The sequence below is a fragment of the Chelonoidis abingdonii genome, chromosome 4 (genome assembly GCF_003597395.2).
Source record: "Chelonoidis abingdonii isolate Lonesome George chromosome 4, CheloAbing_2.0, whole genome shotgun sequence".
In the NCBI taxonomy this organism is placed as follows: Eukaryota; Metazoa; Chordata; order Testudines; family Testudinidae; genus Chelonoidis; species Chelonoidis abingdonii.
In genome coordinates, this window is record NC_133772.1 from 35,054,484 (window position 1) to 35,082,403 (window position 27,920).

The window sequence follows — 27,920 nt, forward strand, 5'->3', positions numbered from 1 at the left end:
CCACAGTGCACTGACCGCTCTGGACAGCATCCTGAACTCGATTAAGCGGGCAGGTAAACAGAAAAGCCCCCACGAACTTTTGAGACCATGGACGCACAACGCCGAATTACTGTGCCTAGTGTGGCCGCATGAAATCGAATTTATAATAGTTTTATAAAACCGATTTTAGCTAATTCGATATTATCCCATAGTGTAGACGTGGCCTGTAGTCCCACTCAGCACCAACATGTTTTTGCAGTTTACTTTGAAAGCTACTGGTGAAGCAAACACAGATAACGTTCTAGCAGCTGTGTGATCAGTAAGGTCAACTGAAATCGTGAGACTGGCTTAAAAATCACAGGATTTTAAAATATAACAACTGTGTGGTTCCTTTGCTTTGCTTTCTAGTTTCTGAACCTTTAGGGGTCACATTTTCAAGCTATTCTCTGCAACCAAGAAGGCTAGAAACTTTGTTTTTTAAGAGACAGCTAAGAGACTCACATAATCGTATAAGTTTAGGAGTTGGGGCTTTAAGAAAACACTGAATATCACATGGAAAAATTGCAAGCGTTGGCAATATAGTGAGTGGAGCAGGCAGGAATGTAGTAGCGACGGGGCGTGGCCTAGCAGATAGAGCCTAGGGCTTGGGAACTCCCAGCTTTGACTCACCAGCTGGACTGGTCACCACTCTGTAGGCTCCAGTTTCCCACTTCTAAAACTGGGGATGATCTATCCTGAGGGTGTTGAGTGTTTGGAGTTAGTCAGACAGGGCTTAATAGCCGGGTGCTCAGAACTGTGGGGTAGTACTAGCCTACATATTCCTTCTCTCATCAGATTGGGGGAAGCTAAACAACTGGGAATAGCTATTAATTTTTGTTATTACTCTGCTAGGCCAGCACCTTTGATCTGGGCATCACACAGTGCTTCACAAACCTTCGTTAATTACACTCTGCCAGGGGGATGGATTTGTCTCCAGCATGCACCTAATTGTCACTTGCTGGCTATGTGCAGACAAGCTGCTTCCCCCTTGGATTAATAGGCCACTATGATGCTTAGGGTGGTTCTGCTTCCTGGCAGCAAGGGATGCCCTTCATTTGACATTACAGTAGGGCCTAGGGTGCTGGGTGCTGCACAGACACAGGGGGAGAGACAGCCCCTGTCCTAAAGAGCTCACTGTCTAAATAGACAGGACAGATGCAGGGTGGGATAAAGGAAGGATGATCATCCCCAGCTGAGAGATGGGGGAACCAAGGGATAAAGGGCCAGGTTTACAAAAGTGCTTTGCATGCAGGGAGCTGAGCCCCGTGGTTGCATCCAGAGTCAGTATTTGAGGCAGGAATTGAACCCAGATCTGCTGAGTTCCAGCCCAGTGCCATCTGCTCTCCTTGCTCGGCTGTCCTGTGTAGCCAGGCACAGGAGTTTGGCTTTATTCTCCCTAGCATCATTCCCCCCTCCCCCATTTCCATCAGGTGTTTGTGTTAGAGCACCGCAGTGTCGACACAGGTGTAGTCAGCGTTCAGCTGGGGATACAGACAATCAGCAGGCTGGTGTGTGCAGGGATTCAGGCCCAGACAGTGGATGTCAGTGTTGTGCTTTTCTTCTCTCAGGGAGGATGAGGGGGACTGCCCCCTCACTCACTTCATCCTGGCCCAGTGATGATGCTTCCTGCTAACTTATTGTCTCTCTCCCCTCACTCTTATTCATGCCACATCTGCAGAATGCCTGCAGCTCAAACACTGGCCACACCCCACACGACCATCCAACACTCGCTGAACTTCCCTTTAAGTCACTTGCCAACTACTGCTGCCTAGCCATGCTGTGCACCATCCACCACAACCCCCTGCTCCACCCACCACATATCCCAGCTGGCCCCTGTGCACTGCCCCAATGCCTGTTGGACATGGCCCCACGCACAGCCTCCTTTGCTGACTCCCGTTATCAGACTGTGGGTCCTTCTTGACCCATTTAATGCAACGTGGCCTCCTGGCTGCTCCCAGTCAAAATTTCCCACCTGCCTCAAACTAACTCTGGGGGAAAGACCTTTGCTAGGACCAGGAGAGTCCTGCCCCAATGCCTGCCCTGCTGCAGCCCCTCTGAATGCCCCAAGCTCAGCCCAGCTGGGGGCTGTGTACCCCTCCAGGGAGCCTAGGATGTAATAGGAAAGAACCCACTTTCCCCCCATGAGGCCCCAGCACATTCAGGACCACATCGTGCTCCCAGGTGCCCCCTGGCTAAGAGGGAGGAGAAATTGGCCCAGAGCACACAGCCTGTATTATGGCTCTTGCCCACAATCAAATCTGATTCCCCCATCCCCCCGCCGTGCACATGCTCCACCCCACGCTGCTGTTTCCAACAGGGCCAGACCCCGACGCATGGGAACAGAATGCCCCCTGACTACCCCAGCTCCTGGGCAGCAACAGCTCCTGCCCCGGCCCCCAGTGCTGGCTGCATATCTGAGTCTCTGGCTTGCAGTGCTAATCCTTCCCAAGCCAGGAGGCTGCTGCCGTCACCAAGGCTGGGTTGTCCAGGGCAGGACGGTCACTCTGGGTTTTATGGCGCAGCGTCTCTGCATTCAGCCTTTCCCGGTGCTGTCACCTCAGGCCACGGGCAGCAGGGCCGCTTAGCTACCCACGCAGTCTGGGTGGGAAGAGGATGCCAGCAACCCCACAATCCTCCTGGCTGCCCTGGCCCCTGAGGCATGAGGTGGCAACTCCAGTAACTGCCTGTGCTAGTTTACTCGCTAACAAGGTGTGGCAGGGTAGGGGCTGGTTGTGCATCCCTGCAATTCCACCTTAAAGCTGAGGAAGCCAGGCCCTGCCAAAGGCCTCACCTGCTTAAGGTGGAACTGGCTGACCTGCTCTGTCTGAAAGCCGGCCTCCTCGGTGATGTCAGTGGCTAGGCAGAGGGGTGTAACCCTGTCTCAGAGTGGCAAAGTCCCATCCCAGGAAGCCAGCACTTGTGAGGGTAGGGGTGGTGTGGGCCAGGGGCACCCAGTGCCGTCTCCCCAGAGCAGCTCAGACTGACTCCCCAGCCAGGGCAGAGGCAGGATCTAGCAGCCGTTCCCACCCTGCACTCCTGCTGCAGACCCTCAGCTCCCTGGCGTCTCAGCTTGGCCTTGGCTCAGACGGACAGAGGAAGTGGAACTGGTGTTAGCAACAGTGGGACCTTTCCCTGGCAGAGCCAGGGCCCTGGGACAGACTGAGCCACGCTCCCTGCCCTGCCGGGACAGGAGCCATGCAGGAGAATAACTTCTTCCTGTCGGCTTTGCAGCCGGAGGCCGGTGTGAGCTCCCTGGCACTGCCCTCAGACCAGCAGCTGGGCAGGAAGAGCAAGGAGGCACCCGATGCGGAGCTGCTGAAGAGCGCCCGGGTGCAGGAGCAGGTCCGCATGAGGATGCTGCAGAAGAGCGGCTCTGTCCCCAGGACCAATGGACCTGGGCCCGAATGCGTTGAGGACAAAGGTAAGGGGGGGCTGACAGCGTGATGGGCCTCACAGGTGAGGACGCAGTGCCCTCCAAAGCTAGCTATGCCAAGGGGCGTCTCCAGGGACTGCTGGCTTTGCGGGCAGGGCTCCAGTCCCTCTCATCTGTCACCTCTGCTGGGGATGGGATTATACAGGGCGTGGGGACTGGGAGGTGGGCCTAGCTCTGCTCTGTGCCTGCAGGCGAGTCACTGTGCTACCCTGTGCCTCTGCTTCCCCATCTGTACAATAGGGATAATGATCGTTCCCTGCCCTCGGGAGTGAGGTGGGGGGCTGCTGGAGGTTCAGCTGGCCAAGGTATGTGTCTGGCGCTGAGCTCCTGCGTGGGAAGGTGCTGCTCTCCTTGCTGTGTTCATGGGAGCTCTGCTTCTGAGACAGGAGACCTGGCCTGCCCGGCTGGCGGCTATTGTTTGTGCTGCACATTTGCTGTCTCCCTGCGGGTTTGTGCAGCAAGTTTAACGGGGGAGCATCGTGGCCCACACTGCGTGGAGGGAGCTCGAGGGTGGGGGACTCTCCCTGGGGAAATGGTGCATGGGGGCAGAACCTGGCAGAGCTCCAGCCAGGGCCCTAGAGGCCGAGGAATGGGGTCCACATGGGGCAGACTAGGCAGGGGCCCGCTCCCCCTGCGGGTATCACCAGCACAGGAGAAAGTAACAAAGCAAGGGGCTCCCACCTGTTGTTGGCGCCTTCCCTGAGGAATCCAGGCCGGGCTTTCCAGCACTCCCCGTGTATTGCCTTGCTGGGAGTGCCAGTGTTTCTGCTTGCGCGCTAGGGCTGGCCTTGCCCGCCTGCCTGCGGGTGCTCAGACAGCCCAGCACACCCAGATCCCCGCCCCATTTGCTTTTCAATCTGTGGCTGAGGCGGGGTGAGGCCTGAGAATGAGAGAAGGGGGGGGAGTGTGTTTATCTTTCCCCGGGTCTGATAGGCTTCCTGGGCCTCAGTGCTCTGGGGCAGAACTTGCCAGCAGCACTTGTCAGCTAAGCCCGGGAAAACTCCTGGCATTCGTTTTTCAGGGGTGGGGATTTGGGTTTTTTTTGCAAATGTCTGAAATTTCATATTTTTCCCATGGGGGAGGTTTCTGGCCCCCCGGTCAGGGCATGGAAGACACAGCCCTGGCTCCTGCAGCCGGGCAGTGGATCTCCACTCCAAAATCCCCCTAGCTTTCTATGAGCCTCCCAAATCATTTGGAGACAAGGCCTCCCGTCCAAGCTGCTGAGCCCACGTGCCTGCTCGGAATGCCTCCTCCCCTCAGGTTCCTGAGCACGCAAGCCAGGTGCCCCCTGGACACGTTTGTACTACTTGCTAGGATGTCTGGGTTTGGGGCCCAGACTATAAACTGGGCGTGGGAAGAGGATGCCACCCCTACCCCCAGCTGAAACGGGGCTATGCCAGTAGCCACAATCCAGCAGGAATCAGGACTGTGGCAGGTTTTAAATCCTGGCTTTGGGGGAGACCTGTTTGTTTACTTGCTCTGGCATTGCATGGCTGCCTCTGAGCTAGCGGAGCCCCCGCTCACTCCCTGCATCTAGCTTATCACTGCCCTGGGCGCTGTTCCCACGCCCCCAGCAAAGGATCTCGTGTACTAGCCGATCTCTGACCCTGGTGCACTATCCCTAACTCCCCCCAGTCACGGTCCCTACAGCATCCAGCAGACTAGACGTGGGATGACAGATCTAAGAGGTTTCTGTCTATTATGGATGTGTGACACTCGGGGCGGCTCTAGGCATTTCGCCGCCCCAAGCACGGTGGCATGCTGCGGGGGGCACTCTGCCGGTCACCGGTCCCGCAGCTCCAGTGGACCTCCCACAGGCGTGCCAGCAGAGGGTCCGCTGGTCCCACGGCTCCATCGAACCTTCCGCAGGCATGCTGTCGAAGGCAGCCTGCCTGCCGCCCTCCCGGCGGCCAGCAGAGCGCCCCCCACGGCATGCCGCCCCAAGCATGTGCTTAGCGTGGTGGGGCCTGGAGCCACTCCTGGTGCCGGTGAAGCGTTTAGCAGCTATTTCATTTAATTACACTGTTTTTTAGAGAGTGTCTATTTGAGGGGCGGGAGGGAACTGACCTCTGGTCCCTCCAGACCCTTGTGTCTTTCTCCTGTGGGCAGGATGGCTTCTTACAGCCCAGGACTGTAAGTGGGGAGGCCTGGAACGGACCCCAGCAGTGGTTCACACTAGTGCAAGGTGGGTGTGAAAAACTACCCTCTCAGAATCAGAGAGTGTCATGCTCACTGCCCACTGATGCAGAACAGTGGTGGCTCAGGTTCATCGGTTCTCATCCAGGCTCTGCCACGGATTTTCTGCGTGACCTAGGGAAGTTCCTTAGCCTCACTGTGCATCGGTTCCACACCTGTCCAATGCCGATTGCCTCCCGGGGCAGTGGTGTTTATTGTGTGTTGTGGTAGCTCCCAGGAGCCCACGTCATGGACCAGGGCCCCATTGTGGGTGTTTCACAAACCTTCTATCAGGCTGACTTGATTAATGCCTGTGAAGTGCTCTGAAGCTGCTGGGCGGGGAAGGCAGTGGAGAAAGGCAAAGAGTGTATTTCCCTGAACTGCCAGGATCTGAGCACCAGCAGCGGAGCAGTTCCCACGCACACCTGGAGCTTCCTTTGTGGCTTCTCCTTCCTTTGATCTCTTTCAGTCCCAATCTAATTATGAGCGCTGCACCCACACCCTGCCTTGGAATTTTGTCCTAGCCCAAGAGCTGCTTTCCTGCAGCCTGACAGGCATTCTCTGAGGCTGCCTGTCTCCGCTCACAAAAAGAGACTGTTGCCCCTAATCTGGCCACTGTGACTAGCACCACAAGGCGGGAACCCCCTAGGGACTTGAGCTCCCTGGCTCCATGCTGAGACACAAAGGCCTTATTCTTAAACTCTTCCCCTGTTCTCACGCCCAAGGAGACAGGCCAGGAGATTCCTGAGCGCCAGCGGTGGGGATTAGGTGAAAGCTGTGTTTTCAGCACCACGCCACCACCTTCCTGCAGCCAGACGCTGGGAATGCTCTCCCCAGCTCCTTCCTGGCACTGGGCCCAGCACCACAGCCTACCTGCCTGCCCCGCCAGGGGACTGCCCAACAGAACCATTAGGCTGCCTCCTCTCCGCCTTTGTTGACACAGAGTCCGCAGCTGGGGTGAAACAGATGGGGTGGGGCCGATGGACCAAAGCAGTTACTGAGCATGTAGAAGGGGAAGGTCAGGAACAGGAACAGAAAAAGCCACAGATTGTTGTTTTCTGTTTGTTTAATGTGGGGAAGGGAACTAGAACAAAGGAAAGTACAAGCTGAGGAGAGGCACAGAAAAGGCAGGCAGAGCAAAGGAAGATGTGGAGCTCCACCCCCTGGGAGCAGGCAGGAGAGCTGTGCCCCCAGTGAGGGCTGGCAGCTGGTGATCAGAATAAATCAGAGCTGGTGGCTGGGCTGCCTTCTGCTACGATAGGAAGTATTGAGTGTGAGGAGGAAATCGCTGGCTTGGGTGGGATCCAGGGCAGGTTTAATCTGCAATGAAAGAGGGGCCGGTGTCAAGCAATCTTTTTACATTCATAACTGATGCAGCAAGCAGAGGTCCGGGGGCTGTGAACTGCCAGGCCTGGAGGTGCTGGGGCTGAGACACAAATTAAGCACAGAGCTGGGGCCGTGCAGGGTTGAAGGGAGGCATGGAAATGCAACTCTCCTTCCTCTGCCCCTGCTCCAAGATAACAGCTTGCTACCTGCCTGCTCATGCCATAGCAGGAGCTCCCAGCCATGGAAACCCCCAAGAGTGGCTGTTTTGCAGACCCAACGCAGTGCATAGCCCTCTTGATTCTTGCTACCCTGAAAGCCAAGTGTTGTGTGTCCCAGCAGGGCAGACAGTGGCACGACCTGCAGCCAGTGAAGTTACTGGGCCTCACCCCCGAGATACCAACCTGTCTGATCAATGCTATCCACCTGTCTGGGCCCAGCCCCAACCTCCATCCCGCCATGGAAGCCAGTCCCTGAGGCTGAGCTCTGGCATGGAGCTGGGCATGCTACAGGCTCTCGCAGGAGACAGGAATCCCCGCCACGCCCCACCCTTCCCATCGCCGCCGAGGACTGAAGGGGTGCTGGAGCTGGAATCGAGTGTGGGGAGCAGAGGGCAGGCCCCTGTGCACCCACCTCTTCTCCCCAGGTGTATTGTGTTCACTGAATTTTGTCATGCACTCAGGAGTTAACCTGCACTGCTGGCCAGGTGTGTGTGTGTGGCTGGGGCAGGCAGATGAAGGACAGGGGCTGGATCTGCCCAGAGAAGTAGCCACCTAGACAGGGAGGGAGCTGGAGAAGCTAGGAGGGGCAGGCAGGATTCCAGACAGCGAAGAGCAGTGTGTGTGAGTCACGTGTAGTGCCGGCTGTCCACCCCACACGGCAGGAGTTGGAGTGAGAGGGAAGCACTAGACTGCAACTCCGTGCCACTTGGTAGCAATGCCTCCTGTTCCAGTCCTGGGACCCACCCGACTGCCATGCACCCTAGTCGTGACCTACAGCCCCTCTGCCATCCCAGCTCTGGGACTCACCCGATTGCCAGGCACCCCAGTCCTGACCTACAGCCCCTCTGCCATCCCAGCTCTGGGACCCACCTGACTGCCAGGCACCCCAGTCCTGACCTACAGCCCCCCTCCTATTTCAGTGCTGCCCCACCCCCTACTCCAAGCATTGCCCATGCATCTCAATGCTAATGCTCTGCTGTTACCATTCTGGGCCCTCTCCACTCTTCTCTGTACCAAGGGGTGGCCCTTGAGCTATGTTCGGTGGGTGGCATGGTCTCCCTATAGTGCAGGAATCTCCTTGCATGGTGCAGATGCAGAGCCTGAGCCACATGCAGGCTTGCCAGACGGGAGACGTGAAGACACCAGTGGTGTTTAATCCCTAACAGTGGAGGGAAATGGCACTGGGAAAGAACACAGGGCAAACGTGGCCAGGGGTGCCCGTTATCCTGGCTGGTGGGTGGCTGCCCTGAGAACTCTGGGCTCCCTGACACATGGTGCCTCTCAGTCATGCACGTGCTCTGACTAGGGGTACGTGCTGGGGCCCTGGGGAAGCTGCGGGTGTGTTCTCATCCCCCACAGGAAGTGGTGGAAGTCCGCCAAGTTACTAGGCTGATTTCTGTATTCTGAGTGTATCCCAGCAGCACGCAAAGGGCTAAGTCGGGAGTAGGGCCCCAGGTGCTGGACACATGTGCCATTGTGGTCATCCCATTTCAAAAAAGATATATTGGAATTGGAAAAGGTACAGAAAAGAGCAGCAAAAAGAATTGGTGGAATGGAAGAGCTTCCATACGAGGAACGATTAAGAAAACTGGGTCTTTTCACCATGGAAAAGAGAGGATTAAGGTAGGATATGCTAGAGGTCTATAAAATCATGACTGGTGTGGAGAAAGTAAATAAGCAATTGTTATTTATTTCTCATAACAAGAACTAGGGGTCACCCAATGAAATGAATAGGCAGCAGGTTTCAAACAAATATAAGGAAGTATTTCTTCACACAAGGCACAGTCAACCTGTGGAACTCCTTGCCAGAGGATGTTGTGAAGGCCAAGGCTATAACAGGGTTAAAAAAAGAACTAGATAAGTTCATGGAGGATAGATCCACCAAAGGCTATTAGCCAGGATGGGCAGGGATGGTGTCCCTAGCCTCTGTTTGCCAGAAGCTGGGAGTGGGCGACAGGGGATGGATCACTTGATGATTACCTGTTCTGTTCATTCCCTCTGGGGCACCTGGCATTGGCCACCGTTGGTAGACGGGATACTGGGCTAGGTGGACCTTTGTTCTGATCCAGTATGGCCATTCTTTTGTTCTTATGTTTCCAGTGCCAGGATTTCCACTCCTAGCTTCTAGGGGCAGCCGGGGCTCCACCTCCTGGCCTCAGGGTCCCTGTGTACCCACACAGAGCTGGGTCCCTGGCATTATCAGTTACTCTGTGTACTGACTGATAAGGGAGAATGCCACCTGTGCTGTCTCCATGGGAGTCCTAATGGTGCCCCACCCCCTCAGGCGCTAACTCCTTCAGGCCTTTTCCCTCCTGCCCCAAACTCCAGCCACGAGCAAGTCAGCCGAGCAGGGCCAGCTCTAGGTTTTTTGCTGTCCCAAGCAAAAAAAATTTTTGGCTGCCCCCGCCCTAGCCCTGGGCTCTCACCCGCCCACCCTCTGCCGTCCCAGTGCTGGGCTCTGCACCCCACCCCACCCGTCCCCCCTGCTGCCCCAGCACTGGGCTCTCCACCTCACCCCACCCGTCCCCCCTGCTGCCCCAGCACTGGGCTCTCCATCCTCACCACACTTGTCCCCCTGCACCCAGTGCTGGGCTCTCCACCCCACCCACCCGTCCCCCCTGCTGCCCCGCACTGGGCTCTCCACCTCACCCCACCGTCCCCCCTGCACCCCAGTCTTGAGCTCTCTCTTCTCCCCCCACCCATACCCCTGCTCCAGCCCTGGGCTCTCTTTCCCCACGCACCCCCTGCCACCCCAGCCCTTGGCTCCCCCCCACCAGTGCTGACTCTGCCCACTCCCCTCTTGCCTCCAGCCGGTCTGGTGCTGGCAGGGTCGGGGTAAGCAGTGGGGCTCCCGGGCCACGCCTCAGCCCAGGGTCCCTCCATCCATGGCTCCTGCTTCCAGGACCGATGGGGACCTGGGAGGGCAGAGCTGGGGGACTGGTCCAGCAGGGGGCTTAGGAGCCGGGGCAGGGTAGCCCTAGGGGGAGTGAAGCCCCGGAGAGTGGGACATGGGTCCCGCACGGCAGCGCTCCACCCTCTATGGCCCCACTGCTGCTGCTGCTTCTGGCCACCCTGCCGCAGTCCCTGGGTGGCTCGGGCCACTTCGCCCAGCCCTGGCTGCAGCAGTAGGGGGCAGCCACCCTGTGGCACCTGCAGGTGGCTCCATGTTCCCCGTGGGGTGGCCCCCAGCCCGAGTGTCCCCTGTTAGGAGCCTCCCCGGCCCAGCCACAAGGTGCGGTGCTGCTCCCCCACAGCACAAACCGCAGCGGCCCCAGGGCACCCCCCACGCACAACGCGCTGCTGTTGCCAAGGCCAGCTCTAGGCTTTTGCCACCCGAAGTAAAAAAAGAAAAGAAAAAAAAAGATGGCCAGAATGCCGCCCTTGAAAATGTGCTGCCCCAAGCACGTGCTTGGTTTGCTGGTGCCTAGAGCCGGCCCTTCAGCCAAGCAGGGCTACTGTGTGCCTCTCGGAAAGCCTGCCATTAGAGTTATGCCACAGCATGATGCTGTGATCTTCCTCACCAGCATGAGGCTGTGATCACCAGCTGCCTCACCAGCTGCCTCACCAGCTGCTGTGATCACCAGCTTCCTCACCAGCTGCCACTTGGCAGGATCTTCTTAGCACTGGCATGGCCCTCTGGCAGAGGCTCTTAGCTTATGGGTCACCTGGCCAGCAGAGTCAAGGAAGAGACGGTCGTGAGCCCGCTCCCATCCCTTGTCTCTGCTCTGCCTCTGAGATGGAGATTGGGCTGTAGGTGCTGGAACTCTCAGACCTTTGTGCCAATTTACCGCAGGACCTGGTGCAAGGACCCTTGCTGTAGCCATTCCCAGCCCAAGCTAGGCCCCCTCTAACGGGCCAGTTCAGCCCTGTTTACTGTGATGCCTCCCAGCACTGCAGGATCATGCTGGGCAAATGTCTCTGGCATTGTCTCTCCTGGGATTGTGTCTGTCAGTGCAGTGTGGCTGCTCTGGCTTTGTCTCCTTGTAGACACAGTGATCTCTCCCATCCCGCCCATACTGGCTGGCCAGCAGGCCTGGGGATGGGGTTTGAGAGAGGCCAGCTATTGGGCTTCCTCCCTGATCTCTCACTGAGGAGCTAAGGCAAGGGACAGGAACACTGGTAAGTGGAACATCTCCTCATGGTCCTGCCCGCATGAGAGGAAGAGGCTATGGAAAGCTCAGAGCTCAAATGGAGCCATCCTACCCCACAGGCAATAAGCCCCACACACAAGGGTTCCCAGGAGAGGCTCACCTGAGGTGGAGTGAGCTGTTCAGCTGCCCCAAATATTGCTGCATGTGACAGGGCTTCCGTGGCTTGTTTGATCCTGCCAGGGATTCCAAGAGATTGGAGCATGTATGTTTCCATCTCCTCCTGCCAGATTCCCCCAGGTTTTACTTCATCCCAACAGACACCCAACCTGTGCGGGCTGATTTCCAGAGAACTGAGCATGCAGGAGGAATGTGTTTATACAAATCAGCCTCTCTGGGCCTCACTGCTCCCAGGCTCCCTGCTGCTGAAGGGGCAAACCCAGCCATGAGAATAGTGGCAGGGCCGAGGCAGGGTCTTATGGGGCAGGTGGAGGAGCCCACTGAGAAGGGCCTGGGCTTCAGCCGTTTGGAGACATGGACACAGTTGGCTTAGTCACTAAGTTGCCCAGGCTGTAACTGCTCCCGTCAGCTCCTGGCTTTCCCAAGCACTAGAACATTCGCCTGGGGGAGCGGAGCCAGGTGCTGTGCAGGCTTTCCCAGCGCTCTGCCAACATACCCCAGTCCTGACCTGCAGCCTCCCCACTTTCCCAGCCCTCCCCTGAGCGGTGCCAATTGTGCCGATTGCTGGGATGGTTTGTCCAGTCACAAAGCGAGGATTTTGCAGTGGGGAGAGGCAGGACCGACATGAAAATCAGTATGCAAATGACAGTTATCCTACAAAAGCAATAAATGGCACAATGCCTTTGGGAACCCAGTCCCACTTCCATTTTATCCATCCACTTGTGTTTCAGGCCAGCTGCCAATAAGTAAACAGCAAAGCATGTCCCTTAAATGATCTCCAGTCACTGTCCTGCATGGATAGTGTCTCAGGTAAGCAAGAGTTGAGAAGGACTAGCAATTATCCTGCTCAACCTGGAGAATGATGAAAGAATGCTGGGCCTGCCTCTCAGCGCTGGCACTGGGCATGGTTTCACTTCCCAGCCTGCATCTCCTTGGTTGCTAGAAAACACTCAAGAGCTGATCTCTGTCGTTAAGTCAATACAGAGACAAACTGCGGGAGGTAATAGCTCTCATTGGACTAACCTCTGAACGTCCAATAAAAGATCTTGCCTCGCCTGCCTTGTCTCTCTAATATCCTGGGACAGCTACAACTACACAGCAAACATTGTCAATAGGGCAAGTAGCACCATGTTCACCGGAGGCGGGAGAGGAGAGAGTGTAGCTGCCAAACCAGACAGCAATCAAAGGAGACGGAGCTTAGCTGTACATTCCACGTCTCCATCAGTTCTGTCCATGGAGCGAATGAGACACTTTGTCAGCCCAGCTCAGCCCCCAGTTAGGCGCCCAACTGAAGTGGCTGGAGTTTGAAAGGTGCTAAGCGTGCAGAAATTCAGCTCTTGGCTACCCTGGATGACTCTCTGGCCCGCTGGCGAGCTAGCGAGGTGATGCCATCACAAATGAAAGCTGATGGCGTCCTGGCTGCTTGGTGTTCGGATAGCTGCCTTTCCTTAGGCAGTGCAGCTGTAGCCGTGTGGGTCCCAGGATATGAGAGAGATAAGGTGGGGGAGGTGATATCTTTGATTGGACCAACCGCAGTTGGTGAGAGAGACCAGCTTTCCAGCCACACAGAGCTCTTTGTTTAGGCTGACTCTTCCCCCATCTCGCTTCCTAAGCTCAAGCCTCTTGTTAGTGAGAGTCAGGCTCCCCACCCCCACCCCCCACTTACAGCACCAGCCTGAGCTAACCCAGTTTTGCCAAACTGGGAAGGGTTTCTTGGCAACCACCAAGGCTAGAGCTATGCAAGGGTCTGGTTCTCCTCTCTCTGACACCAGAGTAAATCAGGGAGATCTCCAGTGACATCAGTGGCATCAGAGAGAAGAGAAACTGCCACCTGCAGTTACCTTTAAATGGGAACTTAGATGCTGCAGACACCCCTAGCTGCACTTAGCTCTGCTGTTGATTTTGTAACAGGGACAAATATTGGCCATGGGTTGAACTGAAGCTGGTTGGACACATTCCGCTTGTAACCCCAGCTGGGTCTCAGCGCAGTTTCTCCCGTGGTGAACTAACTGCTCACCAGTAGGGTGACCAGATGTCCCAATTTTATAAGGACAGACCTGATATTTGGAGCTTTTTCTTATATAGGCTTCTATTACCCCCCCACGCCCTGTCCTGATTTTTCACACTTGCTATCTGGTCACCCTACTCACCGCACTGCTCTCCACTGACCTGCCAGGCTCCTCCCTTCAGATCTCCAGGACTCATGCCATCTATTGCCTTCTAGAGGCCCTTTGTACCTAACGCCGCTTTTAAATGGGCTCTCTCTTAACAAGAGCAAATGTGGCTGGGAAAGGGGGTGGGGAAACCAGCTGGGAAGGGGGGAGTTCAGTTTCCCAGTGAGCCGTTCAGCGTAAACAAGGCCTGCTTGGCGAGCCTTTCCCTCCCTACACAGTCTGGGCCAGAAACCCTCAGCTGGAGACTCCCACTGATCTCAATGGAGCCCAGCCAACCACAGCTCCTCCAGCGTGTACATCACTCTAGCTCCGCTGACCCCAGTGCAGCTACCTTGTCCTACCCCAGCTTGGGACCTGGTTGGAAACTAAAAAAAACAAGAAACCAAAACTCACCATTTCCCCCCCTGCACCCCCATTTTTCAGTTATTCCAAAGGTTTGGGGTCTCGCAGTGTTTTGGAATGTGAGCGGCCATTTCCAACATTGGTTGTTTCACTTGTATTCTTTTAGTGCTTTGTTTACTATTGTTAAAAAAGGAATGGGGAGAGGGGCTTTAGGCACATGGCAGGGTTTTTCTTTTGAAAAATTATTTCCAATTATTTTTTTAAAAAATCCCCATTTTCAAAAATGAAAATGGTCGGTAAAATTTCCGATCAAAATACTGGGTAAACAATGTAATAAAGGGTTTGTGACAAATGTTGTGAAAAATTTCATAAAAAACATGGATGTGAGAGAAAAAAGGGCCTTTTTTAGATTAACAAAATGTGCCCCTTGCTAAATTCCAGCCCTCCCTACCTTGAGTCACACGTGAGAGCTTTATCCTGGGCCCAGCAGAGACCAGTCTGCATCATCAGCACTGCAGCCTCTCTGCTCTAGAGAGGCCTGTGTTTGGAATAGCTGGGAGAAGAATGGGGCAACGTCAGGGTGCACTGGCAGAACCGTGTGCAGGTCTGGGACTGGGACAGCAGAGGGGCTGTAGATCAGACCTGGGGTGTGTTGGCAGACCTGCATGGGGCCAGGGCTGGAATAGCAGGGGGGCTGTAGGTCAGGACGGGGTGTGTTGGCAGAGCTGTGTGGGGCCAGAGCTGGACCTGCAGAAGAGTGCAGCTCAAGACTGGGGAGCATTATCAGAGCTGGGTGGGTCCCAAGGCTGGGGTACGAGGGGGGCTGCAGGTCAGGACAGGGGTGCATGGGCAGAGCTGGGTGGGGCCCAGGACTGGGCTACAAGGGATGTTACAAGTCAGGACTGAGCTGTGTGGGGACTGGAGGAGCCCATGGCTGACCTAGAAGAACTTGCTGTGGGTCATGACAGAGAATTCTCCCACAGGAAGCTAATCTGCTGCCACTTGCGGAGCATCCCTTGTCCACTCAGCCACATCTCCGTGTGGCCTGCATGCTCCTGGGTGCGCTCCTGGGCTTTCCTGGGGCGGCCATGTGCTGTGAGGGCTCGGTGCTGCAGCTGTGTTGAACCCGTGCTTGGGAGGTTTATCATAGAATCATAGTCTTTAAGGTTAGAAGGGACCATTATGATCATCTAGTCTGACCTCCTGCACAATGCAGGCCACAGAATCTCACCCACCCACTCCTGTATCAAACTGCTGAGCTACTGAAGTCCTCAAGTCATGGTTTAAAGACTTCAAGGTGCAGAGAATCTTCTAGCAAGTGACCTGTGCCCCATGCTGCAGAGGAAGATGAACACCCCCCAAGGCTCTGCCAATCTGCCCTGGAGGAAAATTCCTTCCCAACCCCAAATATGGCGATCAGCTAAACCCTGAGCATGTGGGCAAGACTCACCAGCCAGACACCCAGGTGCAGCAGATGACCGGCTCCCACCTTCCCCTCCACTAACGCAGGCCATTCATTCACCAGCACTAGAGGCAGCCCACGCTGAGCCCTCGGCACAGAGATGGGACCTTGACGGGTATTTTACGTACATCTCCTACACCCTATAGCGACCCGCCCCATGACATGGGAACCTCCCAGTGGCTACCAAGCAGGGATGGGTCTCAGCTGGCTGCAGCGTTCCAAAGCTCCTGAGCCAAAGCCAGACTCCACCACACTGTGTGAGTGTTTGGCTCCAGGGCTGCGATTCAGCCGATTGCAGACAGTCACCAAATCCAGATTGCAACATCCCCCCATCAGAGCACTGGGTATTCAGATCCAAGTGTAGTGATCCCCTCTTTATGCCCCTGCCCAGAGCTGTCCCAGTCCCCATTCTCCTCGTGCTGTGCTTAGAACGTACACAGCACATTTCTAGCTTTGCTGAACACTGTCTGTCTGTCTGTGTGTCCTGCAGGTGGCAGCTCCTCCCAGGGCCAGTACAGCAACACCCTGCAGAAGTCCTTCAGCTCCAGATCCCAGACGAACGGCTTAGACGCCAAGGGCACTGTAAGTACCAGCTCACCTGCAGCATGTGGCTAGACAGGTCGGTCTGGTTGATGGGTTGGGTCGTTATATGGCTCCCATCACTATTGCGTCTGGAACCCAGCCATCGGCACACTAGATCAGGTCACTAGCTAGTTGCTTCTCTTCCTGTAGCCCTTAGGAAGCCCAGTCACTGGCAGTGGATGGCTGGGTTCCAGGCCAGGCATGGGAAAGCTCCTGGTCCTAATAATGGTAGTGGGGGGCACATTTCCCCCAGGCGCCAGTCAGGGTGGAGGGAGAGGGGCGAGGTTCTCTAATGGTGGACAAAGCTCCCATGGGGCAGCAAGAACATTTGGCAGTCAGAGAGCTCTGCAGCTCTCAGAGCCTAGCTCTGCGCTGCACCATTGTCAAACATGACACCTTGGTTAGTGGTTGAAATCCTGGCTCCACCAAAGTTAGTGGTGAAACTCCCATTTGCTAGGGCCAGGGTTTCTCCCTTGGTCTCTCAAGGCCTCCACGTCAAATGGTGTTTTTAAAACCAACAAACTCAGCTGGGATCTGAGAGTCACGTCAGGTTGGTTCCCTTTCACTCGTCCTCTCCAGTGCTAACAGGTCTGCAGGCCCAGTGGTGACTTCCGGTACACCCATCCAACCCACTGTCTCAGCCGAGGGAATCAGATGACTGTAACCTCGTTAGCTTTCAGTGGCCTTCGTGGAGGCTGTACGAGTGTCACTGAGGGTGGAACTGAGCTTGCAGAATTTCTCTTCCTGGTGGTGAGGAGTGAGAGGAAAAGACCCCAGCTTGATTCTCAGATCCCAGGCTCACTTTGCTGGGCCAGAAGTTAGCAAGACATGCCATGTGTTTCCTATTGAAATGAGACATTGTTGACCCATTTCTCCCCCTCTCCCTCAGCTGTATCAGCCACCAGCCCAGAATGGGTACAGCACCACCAAGTCCACCGGCTGGTCCTCCCGCTCAGCTGTGGACCTCCCACATCACAAGAGGATGGCTACCATCAGCAACGGGGGTGTGCCCCAGGGTCCAGCCTACCGTATGAGCTACACCCTCTCACAGGCTGCCAGCACCTCCGCACGGCCTAATTCCTTCCACGAGCGGAACTACCAAGCCCGGCCAAACTTCGACACCATGTCGTTGCGGTCGCTGCGCCTGGCAGATGGGCCGGGCAACCCTGCAGGCATGGATGATCGCTACAGCATGATCTCGGAGCAGCTGGGCCGGGGGGCCGTCTACAAAGGCAGAAGCAATGGTAACTTCACCAGATCCTACACCTTTGAGAGGCAGATGAGTGCTGGCTCCAACACTGGGATGAAGGGGCCAGGCGACTGGATGGACAGCGTGGAGGTGCCTCAGAACCGGACCATCCGCGCCCCTGCCATGCGCACCCTTCAGCGCTTCCAGAGCAACAACCGCTCGCGCCTGAGCACTGGCTCCTTCAGCGGCCTCCCGGCCACCCAGCCGGGCGTGGGGAGCTCCTATGCGGGCATGATGGAGCACAGCATCCGGGCCCCCTCTGTGCGCAGCCTGGCTGAGTCCAACCACCACCTGCAGGACCTGCGCGCCATCGACATGTACAACGGGCACAACACGCTGACAACCCAGCACTCCTACTCCGGCGGGTGAGTGTGCAGGTCTCAGGGGCAGGGGTGGCCTGTGAAGCTCCCAGCCTACCTGACAAGGATTGAGGAATGTGCTGAGCTTCCTAAGAGGGATCAGGGGAGCTGGGCGTCTGGGCCTGGCATAGCCTCCCTTCTGCTGGTTCCTGGGTCTGCTTCCCTGGTGCATTTCCGTAGTCTCCTGCATTCTGGATGGTTTGGGGCATGACCATCCCTCCATCTAAGTATTCGACCTGTTGCCTGATGCGGCCCCTTGCGACGGGTAAATTCTGCAGCTCACCTGGTCATCCGCAGGGTGCGGGGGCAAAGCAGAGGGGAGCTGGAGCAGCAGTGAAGTGGCCCAGCAGTACTGATGCTGTTGCTTCCTGGGCTAGCATTGCTCCAGATTACAGTGCTATAGCCGTGACCCACTTGGCTCTGGGCATGGGAGGGAAAGCACATGTTGCTCAGGACTGACCCCCACAGGCTGAGTTAGGAGCAGCATGATGGGATCTGAAGAAGTCCTGCCCTGGCCAGTCATCTTTGACCAGAGGTGGGCGACCCGGTGTCCTGAAGGAGTGACATGGGTCGAATTGGTGGGCACCTCGGCAGAGCATGCAGGACGTGGCAAAGCCCCGCTGTGAGGTGGGCTGGAGGGAGCCCTGAGGGGGCATGGTGGCCACTCCTGACCCTCCCTTTGTTTCCAGGTTTGACGACATTGACCTGCCATCAGCAGTGAAATACCTAATGGCCAGTGACCCCAACCTGCAGGTGCTGGGAGCTGCCTACATCCAGCACAAGTGCTACAGCGACAATGACGCCAAGAAGCAGGTGAGGGGCGAGGTGAGGGTGGGTGCCTGTTGGCAGATGCCAAGGGCATGCTGGGAAAGGGACACCCCAGCTGTGCACTCAGGTGCTAACAGAACATGCTGAGGGGTGGGAGGGAGATACAGCCCCACCACTCTGCAGCGGCCAGTCCTAGCCAGGCCATGACACTGATGGCTTCCACAGGGGCCCTGCTCCATCCCCACCTGGTTGATGGCGGGGTGTGCTCGTTGTGGGAAAGGCAGCCTCCGATGAGTGCGGGCTAGGCCTGGGCAGACTCCTGGGTCTACAGGCTCCACCACCTCTCACCCACCACCCGCCTCCGTTCCAGGCTCGCAGCCTCCAAGCCGTGCCCAAGCTGGTGAAGCTTTTCAACCACCCCAACCAGGAGCTGCAGCGCCACGCCACCGGCGCCATGCGCAACCTCATCTATGACAATGCCGAGAACAAGCTGGCGCTGGTGGAGGAAAACGGCATCTATGAGCTGATGAGGACGCTGCGTGAGCAGGATGACGAGCTGCGCAAGAACGTCACGGGTCAGTGCGTGGGAGGGAGCGCCATGCTGAGTGGGGGGAGGGAAGCTGATCTGTTGGGGTTACTGCTAAATTGTTTGTTGCAGCAGCACCTAGAGGCCCCAGCTGAGATCAGGACCCCATTGTGCCAGGTGCTGTACACACACATAGAAAGTCCCTGTCCCAATGAGATGACAGTCTAAATGAACAAAGGGTGAGCGGGGGAACTGAAGCACGGGAGATGCAGTGAGTTGCCCAGGGTCTCCCAGCAGGCCAGTGGCAGAGTTGGGAATAGGACCCAGGTCTCCTGAGTCCCAATCCAGTGCCAGATCTTCTAGACTGCATCACCTGTCCCTGTTATCTCTCCAGTGCAAAATCACACACCCCCTTCTTCCCCAGATCCCACTGCTGGCTCCCTTTATATTTCAGGATCCTGTTCAACCCCGCCCCTCCTTGTGTTCCCACCTTCTATGCACATGCTGCTTTTGCAGCCAGCACAGGGCCCTAGTCCTCAGTGAGGAGCAGCTGGCTGGAGAACTTACCTGCAAGTACAAAACTCATCAGAAAGCTTTGCTCAGACTAATGACAGGGAAGCTCCAAGTCTCAGCAAAGGCTAATGAGATCTCACTCTAGCTTTCGGTGGAGCCAAAGCTGGAAACTTTCAGCTCAGTAAGAAGTTACCAGAAAGTTGGGAGCATCTAAAATGGAAGTTGTCCTGAGAGTCCTGATAGCCCCTTCACGACAGTGGGTGTTCCTGGGCAGTTGTATGGGTGATAGCGCATTCTGTTGGGATCAGCCAAAACCGGCCATAATAGCTTTCTTTGTCTTCCACCTCATTCTTACACCAGGTCTCCATCAGGTGGCACTAGACTGGGTAGATGCTGGGAGAGGAAGTTGTTTGAGTTGGGCTAGCTGACATTATTCAAATGTTGACATTTCAATGAAAAAAATGTTTTTGGCCAAAATTTCTGACTTTGATGAAAGACAGGGAACAAATACATTGGAACTCTTTTGTCTAGTTCTACTTTAGGGTTCAGATACGAAGCTGTTAAACCCTATTGCCTAGCAGCAATGGCAGGAGAGGGAATGGCTTCTCAGCTTCTGAGGGTGCATGCACATGGCTCCTCTCCTGGCCAGACAAGCACAATCCTGAATAGTGAGCATTAAGAGTGTCTGTTGGAGTGCAAGGGATGGCCTAATGGTTAGACCACTGGCTTGGCACTCAGGAGATCTGGGTTCAATTCTCTGCTATGCCCCAGACTTTCTGGGTGACCCTGGGCAATTCAGATCATTAAAGGTATTTCAGTAGGAGCTAGGCCCCCTAAGTACCTTTGTGACTCTAGGCCATAGTCTCTATGCCTCAGGTTCCCACCCCCAAATTGGGATTAATAGCATGGCCCTACATTGCAGGAGTGTTGTGAGGCACTACAATGATGGAGCCATATAAGGCCCCTTGTTAGAAAGTACCAGGCCAAGCTATGGCTATGCCAGGCCCCACAGGTGGCCTCAGCTGTATTTACACACTGACGGGGCAAAGGTTACTCGACTGGAGTGTGCTGAGGCTCGGTGGTTATGTGGCCTAGTTCTGAAGCAGGCCAGGGAGCGATGGTAGGGGGGCTACAGCTGGAGAGATGCCACTGCCAGGGCAGGAGCCCTCCGTTTCTGGAGCTCAGTTCCCCCAGCCAGCCTTGTGCTGAACTTCACCCCTCCGGGGTCAATGTCACTGCATGAGCGGTTCTACACCACCCTGTCAGGGCCCATGGGTGTGCCAGGGAGAGCAGGCACATGAACCCTGCTTGGATGAGCTGTCAGCGTGGGTTACTATACAGCCAATCAGCTCTGGATCTTATCACTGTGGGGCCAGGTGGGGTTCAGGCAAGGGAAGCTGGTGTGGGTGAGTAGCTCAGACTGTGTTGCCCTGCCGGTGGGAGGAGGGACTAGCCAGGCTGCCCGGGAAGGGGTCCTGTCCTTTTATGTATCAAGGCTGGGATACACCGCTGTGCCTCCTAGCCTGCAGATAAGAGTGGGGAGCTGAGGCAGATATAGAAATGGGGGAGAGATACAGGCTTCTCCTGCCCAGACCGGCTGCTGCTGCTGGAGAGAGCAGAGAGGGAGTGAGATGAATGGTGGAGGGGCAGATTGAGCCCTGGCCAGAGGCCAGATTGCACCTGGCTGTGTGTCACGCAGGCAGTGCTGTGCAGGGAGAGGCCAAGAGCAGAGATTACATTTGCTTCTGTTACAAAGGCCCTTTCTAATCCTGCCCGCCAGGCTCTGTTTGTCTCAGCTAATACCAGGGCTAATGGGAAAGCCAGGCCCAGGAGCAATGATGCGAAGGGTTTAATGCCTATTACTGTACAAGCGTAATGGAGTCTGTGAAAGTGGTTTTAGCTAAATGCAGCTGGAGGATGGAGGGAGCTGTCACCAGATAGCTCAGCCCTGGGCTGGTTTGCCCTGCACACAGGGAGTGCCTGGCAGGCGGGGCGCCTCCTTGTCAAATCCCATTGCTTCCTGGGGAGATCAGAACTGGGTCCTCAGCTGGTGTAAATCATCAAAGCCCCACTGCAGTGAATTCACACCAGCGAGGGAATCTAGGCCATTGTTTCTAAAGCATCAGATGTAGCGTGGGCGGAAGCTCCGGCAGCAGGAATCCCTCTGTGGCTGAGTAGTGAGAGCCTCACAGTCAGTTAGTCTCACAAGAGCCCTGGGAGGCGTTCTCCCCATTTTACAGATGGGGATCAGACACGCTGAGTGACTCAGTGACTTGCCCTGGGGCACAGAGAGTCTGTGGTAGAGCCAGGAAGTGAACCCGGTACCCTGAGTCCCAGGCCGTGCTGCTACCCCTAGTGGGACAGCAAGATGCTTTGCTCTATCCTGACAGCTGCTGTGGCAGGGGAGGGAGAGGGAGGATTTGGTGAGCTCTGGAATGCAGCGGGTGTCACATGACCAAGCCTGCGGGGCTGCCGTGCTCCAACAAGTTCCTGGGAATTTCAGGACCCCCTCCCCCCCGCCCCACAAAGTGGGTGTTTCTTACAGCAACACCCTAGTGCAGAGGCTTTGTTGGGCATCGCAGCTCCGGGAACAGGGCTCTGCACAGCTTGGATTCAAACAGTCTGTCTCCTCCCAACTCCCCCTGCTAATTATGTCGGTCGGTGCCGCTCCTCAGGCTCGTCAGAACTGGGCAGCAGCAGGTCTTCTCCCCTGGCTGCCTGTATGCAGCTGGTTGATGACTAATAGCCCCAGATAATTAGACCCCACCCCAAGAGGCTGCCCATCCACGTAGAGCAGGGCCACGAATGATGCCAGCAAAACTCGGTGGCTTGTGCAGCATGCCTGCCATTCTGGGAGTCATGTCACTGCATTGGGATCTCTGAGCTCCTAGCCTCCCGTGGGATGGAAAAAGTCCTCTGAGCCCTGCCTCCTCTCGTGGCTGCGGATCAGAGGCTGCCTGCTGGGATTCAGGCACTCAGGTGTGTGTGTGGGGAGGGCAAAGGTCACTTGCTGCTGGAGCCCTCTTGCAAGCCAAGAGTGGCAGCCAGGGCGGGTACAAGGATGTTTCGTGCCCTAGGCGAAACTTCCCTCTTGCGCCCCTGCCCCTCCCTGTGGCAGCTCTCTGCCCCCCCCCTGCCCTGTGGCCCGCCCCCCCCCCCCCGCAGCAGCTCCCTGCCCCTGCCCTGAGGAGCCCCCCCGCAGCACCTTCCCCCTTCTGCCCTGTGGCGCCCCCCCGCGGCAGCTCCCCCTGGCCCAGGGAGCCATGTGGCAGCTCCCGCCCCAGCTCACTTCTGCTCCGCCTCCTCCCCTGAGCACGCTGTCCCACTCTGCTTCTCTCCCTCCCAGGCCTGCGGCGCCAAACAGCTGATATGTGCTGCAAGCCTGGGAGGCGGGAGAAGTGAAGCGGCCGTGGTGTGCTTGGGGTGAAGGCAGAGCAGAAGTGAACTGGGGCGGGGAGTTCACCTGCGTGGCGTCCCCCCTCCCCTTACTTGCTACAAGCAGCCCTCCCCATGCCCCCCGCCCCAGCTCCCTCTGCCTAAATGCTGACGACAACCAGGGCGGCCGAAGATCCGACCACCATGGTCACCGCCGAAGGACTCGAAATGCCGCCCCCCAAATGCTAGTGTCCTAGGCGACCGCCTAGGTTGCCTAATGGGTTGCACCAGCCCTGTGGCAGCCCCCGTGCTCTGGGAAGCTAGAGTGGCAGCCTGGAAGGGGCAGCTAGCCCAGCAGGCTTGTCAGAGGAAGGAGAGTGTGAACCCCGGTTCAGATGGCCCAGGAGTTCAACCCGTTTGGATGCTCTCTGGGGCTAACTGCTGCTTTCTGCGGCCTGCAGGGATCCTGTGGAATCTCTCCTCCAGCGACACCCTAAAGGACCGGCTGGCTCGGGACACCCTGGAGCCACTCACTGACCTGATCCTGACCCCGCTTTCTGGCACGGGCAGCGCTGCCATCATCCAGCAGAACGCCTCGGAAGCAGAGATCTTCTACAACTCCACAGGCCTCCTCAGGTACCAGCACTGCCAGCCCCTGGGCACGGAGAGCGTTCCCTGCACCCTGGCCACTGAGCCACGCAGGCTAGGAGAGCTCTGGGCCAAGAGCAATGGAGACTTTCTAGGTTCTGGTATTGGTTCCGACCCTCAGTGTTATGAACGAGGCCTGCATGCCCCCTGGGCAGCACACTGTATCCCCAATCCTCATGCTGCAGGGCCCGAACTGGGGAGCAGCCAGGGGCAGGCAGCAATGCCCAGCCCAGAGTTAGTATTCCACATGGAGGGACGTTACAAGGGGTTCACACCTCCCTCAGCAGCATCCAGTGTTGGCCACTGTTGGAGCAGGAATCCGCCCCTAGATGGGCAATGGCTCTGGCCTGGCAGAGGAGGGGGTCCCGGCAGAGGCTGGGGCATGGGTTGGCAGGGGAGATTCCGTCTCACAGTGCTGGGCCCTGGGTTCCCTCTGCAGGAACCTCAGCTCCGCCAGCCAGCAGACCCGACAGAAGATGCGTGAGTGCCATGGGCTGGTGGACTCCATGATCAATTACATCAACAGGTCTCTGGAGGTGGGGAAGTCAGAGGACAAGGTGAGGCCCTCGCCCCCAGAGGGAGTCTGCGTCTGTCTGTCTGTGCTGGGGATCTAGCCCCTCATCTTCACCGCTAGAGCGAACAGCCTAGGCTGGGGTGTGGCTCAGTGTGGGCGGGAGTGAAGCTCTCTCACTGTCTCTGCTTCCTCCTGGCTCGGAGCAGCACTTCACCGCAGTACCAATGTCCTTAGCCCCGCCTCACATGCCTGAGGTCCTGCCCCAAAGGGCTTATCTCCCCTGCCCCTGGCAGCACAGCACAGGCACCAGCCCTGACCTTGGCCAGCCTTCATCCTCCCCTGTGCGGCCTGGCCAGCCCTGCGAGGCTGCGCTGGTGGTAGCTGGTGATACCCGGGCCACCCTGTTCCCAGGCCAGTGCTGGGCCATGCCACCCCCGCTTGAGAACAATGGGGTGTTCCCACCCCACCCCCACCCCACCCCTGCCGCCAACCTGCAGCCTGCCATGGCTCTGCCATATGGGAGAGCAGGCTCGGCCAGCTGAGTGCCCTGGGGCTGTTCCATGGCGAGTGGCTGGGGGGACCAGGCATAGTCCCCACAGGCAGCCTAACCCCTAGAGCTGCTGCTTTCAGAGCCGCCAGCCTCCCGGAGCCCTTTGCCAGCTGATTGGCCCTGGGCCATCCTGAGCCTCCTACTAAACTCCTGCCCCAATGGAGAGGCTGTGCAGCCTATGTGCAGCACCCCCGGGCCCTTCCCCTGCACACCTCTTCAGGAGAAGGAAGGCAGTGGGCTGGCTCCGGCAGTGCGTAGCCTGTGTCTGAGCCACGCTCCCCGGAGTGACTGGGCCTTCTGACCCAGACAGGAGGCACCACAGCGGCAGGGGACTGTGCCTGGGAGGACTTGGGGGTTGGGATGCTGGGAGCGAGGCCAGGGCTGCAGGGGGGGTCACTCAGGACCCCTTCGGCCCCGAAGGCAGAGTGTTTCCATTCAGAAAGCCCGTGCCTCTGTCCACCTCTCAGGCGCAGGCTGAGCCATGCTCCAGCTCTCCGCAACAGGGCGCTGTAGGGATCACAGGTCTTGGTGTGTCTCGGCCCCGACGCCAAGGATCTGAGTATCGGGGTCAGTTTCCCAAGTCAGGCAAGCTGGAGAAGGGAATGGAAAACTGATTGCCCCCCACCTCCATGAACCATCCCAGGGCAAGGTAGGGCTGTGTCCCTGCTCACTGGGAGCCCCTCAAACCAGGGCCCTGAGCCTGGAGAATGAACTGACACCCCGATACCAGGGTGATGGGCACATTAGACATGGGCTGGCCGGCTGTGGGCTTTGTTGGTCGCATTGGCACTGCGGGAGCATTAATCTGGCCCTGATGGGAGGCCCTGTTCCCAGCATCCCCTTTGGCTGGGCCCAGGCTCTTGTCAGCAGTGCTGGGCGGGATGGTCCAGCCAGCGCCTCTCCCACGTGGGCTCTGAAAGGCGAGGCAGCTGGAGTGAGTGGCCCTAGGCTGATCCCTCTTCCCCCATCCCCAGAGCGTGGAGAACGCCGTGTGCGTGCTGCGGAACCTCTCCTACCGTCTGTATGATGAGATGCCCCCGTCCTCGCTGCAGCGGCTGGAGGGGCACCGGAGGGACGGCACCACGGGGACGGGGGAGCTGGTGGGCTGCTTCAGCCCCCAGGGCAGGCGAGTGCGAGAGGTGAGAACGGGGTGGGTGAGCAGGCACATCTTGGGGGACGATGGGGGGAAGCAGGAGGGGACTCGAATAGGACATGGCCAGTGAGTGATGAGCTGGTTCGCTGCAATGAGGAGTGAGCAGATAATTTGTTCAGCTGCCCAGGGCCAGGCCAGAAGCCTCCAGTGGGCAGTGGATCAGAGTGTGTGTGTGTAGATGTGGGTGGGTAGAGATTGATAAGATAATGATCACCTGGTGCTCTTCCGAGTCTGTGGCTGGCTGAGAGCGGGTGCACCTTCCTGTGAGAACACTCACGCAAGGACATTTAAAATCGATTTCCAGGAATACTTGTGTGCCTGACTTTGGAACGCTCCCCTGGTGAGCCCATGCGGCCGGCTGCGGTGGGGGGAGTCACAAATCAAGGGATGGAGCCAGGTGCTCGTTGGGGCACGGGTGATAGGGAAGAGAATGGGGGTCAAGGGGATGGGGGGGACCAAGATGCCATGGCCCCATCACTTTTAAAAGTGGCTGTAAGGGCTGTGCACTCCCACTGGTGGCTGTAAGGGCAAGTGAAGGGGGGGAGAGGTGGAGAGGAGTGAGTGGGGGAGGAGTTTTGAGGGGAAGAGGCGGGGTGGGGCGGGGCCTCGGGGGAATGAGCAGTGCGAGGGTGGGGGCAGGGCCTCAGGGGGGAAGGGGTAGCATGAGGGCGGGGCCATTGTTCGGGTGCCAGTGCCCCCCCCAACTTTTAGGGAGGTTCTGTTGCTCCTGGGTGTTAGGGATGGGGGTCATGGGGCTGGGGACGGAGGTGAGTGGGAAGTGGGGCCACCCCATGTGCACAGGGCCCTCGTAGGGCTGTGTTTCCTTGTTGACAGGCAGGTCTCTCTCTCCTCGGCCCCCCAGCACCACATGAACACAGACATGGTGACCTTCACGGAGGTCTCCAAGGACCCCAAAGGGATGGAGTGGCTCTGGAACCCACAGATCGTGGGCATCTACAACCGGCTGCTGCAGCGCTGCGAGCTGAACAAACACACCACGGAGGCGGCCTCAGGGGCGCTGCAGAACATCACCGCTGGAGACCGGAGGGTGAGGTTGAGCCCAGGGACAGGCCAGTCCCATCCCGCCCAGGCTGAGTCCTTCCCCTTGGCCGTGGTGGCCTCTGACAGACTAGTGCCCACAGCCCACACATCCCCCAGCCTGGCACAGACTGGTGAAAGTAGAAATAGGGACTTACCAGTATGGGGCTGGGCTGGGGCTGGCTCTGGCCCCAGGAAGGGGCAGGGTCTCAGGTGGAAGGGGTGAGGATAGGGGGGTCAGAGCCAGCCTGGGCCCGCCCTGTACCAGTAAGTGCCCTCCCCTCCCCCGCTGGGGTAGCAGTGGCAGCTGGGGGCTCCGGCAGCAGTTTAAAGGGCCCAGGGCTCGGCTGCTGCTACCGCCCCAGCTTACTTTCACCTGTGCAGACTGGAGCCACGATGGGGCAGTGCAGGGAGGCTGGCTGTGCTGTACGTCTCCAGGGCTTCTGGTCACCTCTGCCCAGCTGCTGAGGGTGAGATGACTGGTGTGCAGTACCAAGAGGGCATTTCTCAGGGCTGTGGCATGGCTGAGAGGGTCCCCCGGCGCTCAACTGTGGTGGTATTCCACCTCTGCCTTGCCCACCCCAGCGCCCTGACACTCAACAGCCCAGGGCCGCCACTGTCACTGTGTCTGCATGCCAGGGTGGGCACTCAGCCAGCCGGGGGCAGGCTCCCACCCTCCCAGTCACCAGGACAAATGCCCCAGGGAAATGAAGAGAAGAGGGAGTTGCACAGGGGGAAAGGAGACCAAATCCCAGCAGTGGCCTGCACACCAAGGCCCAGAGGGATCAGGCTGAGCTGAGCCTCTGTACCCACCCTCCAAGAAGTGATGCCACCTGCCCTGATCTCATCCCCCTTTGCCCACCATTACCTGGTAGCTGGCAGGATTCAAGGGCAGGCTGGGAGCAGTTGTGCCTCCAGCCCTCCCTACTACAGCAGAGTTGTCTATGGGCAACCACTTGCGGCAGAGGGTGAAATATGAGTGTGAGGGGGCTAGGGAGGGCAGTGCCAGAGGGATGGAGAATGAGGCCAGGGGATGGGGTAGTAGATATGGGAGGGGGAGTGGCAGGGATCAGGTGGATGCATGGGGGGCATGGGGATGGGGGGGGATACACAGGCTAGGAGTGGAAGGGATGGGGTTGGGGACAGGTGTGGTAAGGGTGGGGTAGGTTAGTATTGAATGGCCCAGAGTGCAACACCCGTTACTCTCCCTTTCTCTATATCCATTCCCA

General features: G+C 57.5%; 1 protein-coding gene across 1 annotated transcript in view; it reads left to right on the forward strand.

Moving 5' to 3' along the window:
* Window positions 1–2,927: 2,927 nt before the first annotated feature.
* PKP3 (plakophilin 3) overlaps window positions 2,928–27,920 on the forward strand; it is a 32,123-nt gene continuing 7,130 nt past the window's right edge. Inside the window, exons 1-9 of the mRNA XM_032773125.1 lie at window positions 2,928–3,439; window positions 15,907–15,998; window positions 16,888–17,612; window positions 18,296–18,419; window positions 18,745–18,949; window positions 23,250–23,424; window positions 23,876–23,993; window positions 25,475–25,639; window positions 26,516–26,701. Coding sequence (XP_032629016.1) covers window positions 3,214–3,439; window positions 15,907–15,998; window positions 16,888–17,612; window positions 18,296–18,419; window positions 18,745–18,949; window positions 23,250–23,424; window positions 23,876–23,993; window positions 25,475–25,639; window positions 26,516–26,701 — 2,016 coding nt within the window. The 5' untranslated portion in view covers window positions 2,928–3,213. The remainder of the gene's footprint in view (window positions 3,440–15,906; window positions 15,999–16,887; window positions 17,613–18,295; window positions 18,420–18,744; window positions 18,950–23,249; window positions 23,425–23,875; window positions 23,994–25,474; window positions 25,640–26,515; window positions 26,702–27,920) is intronic.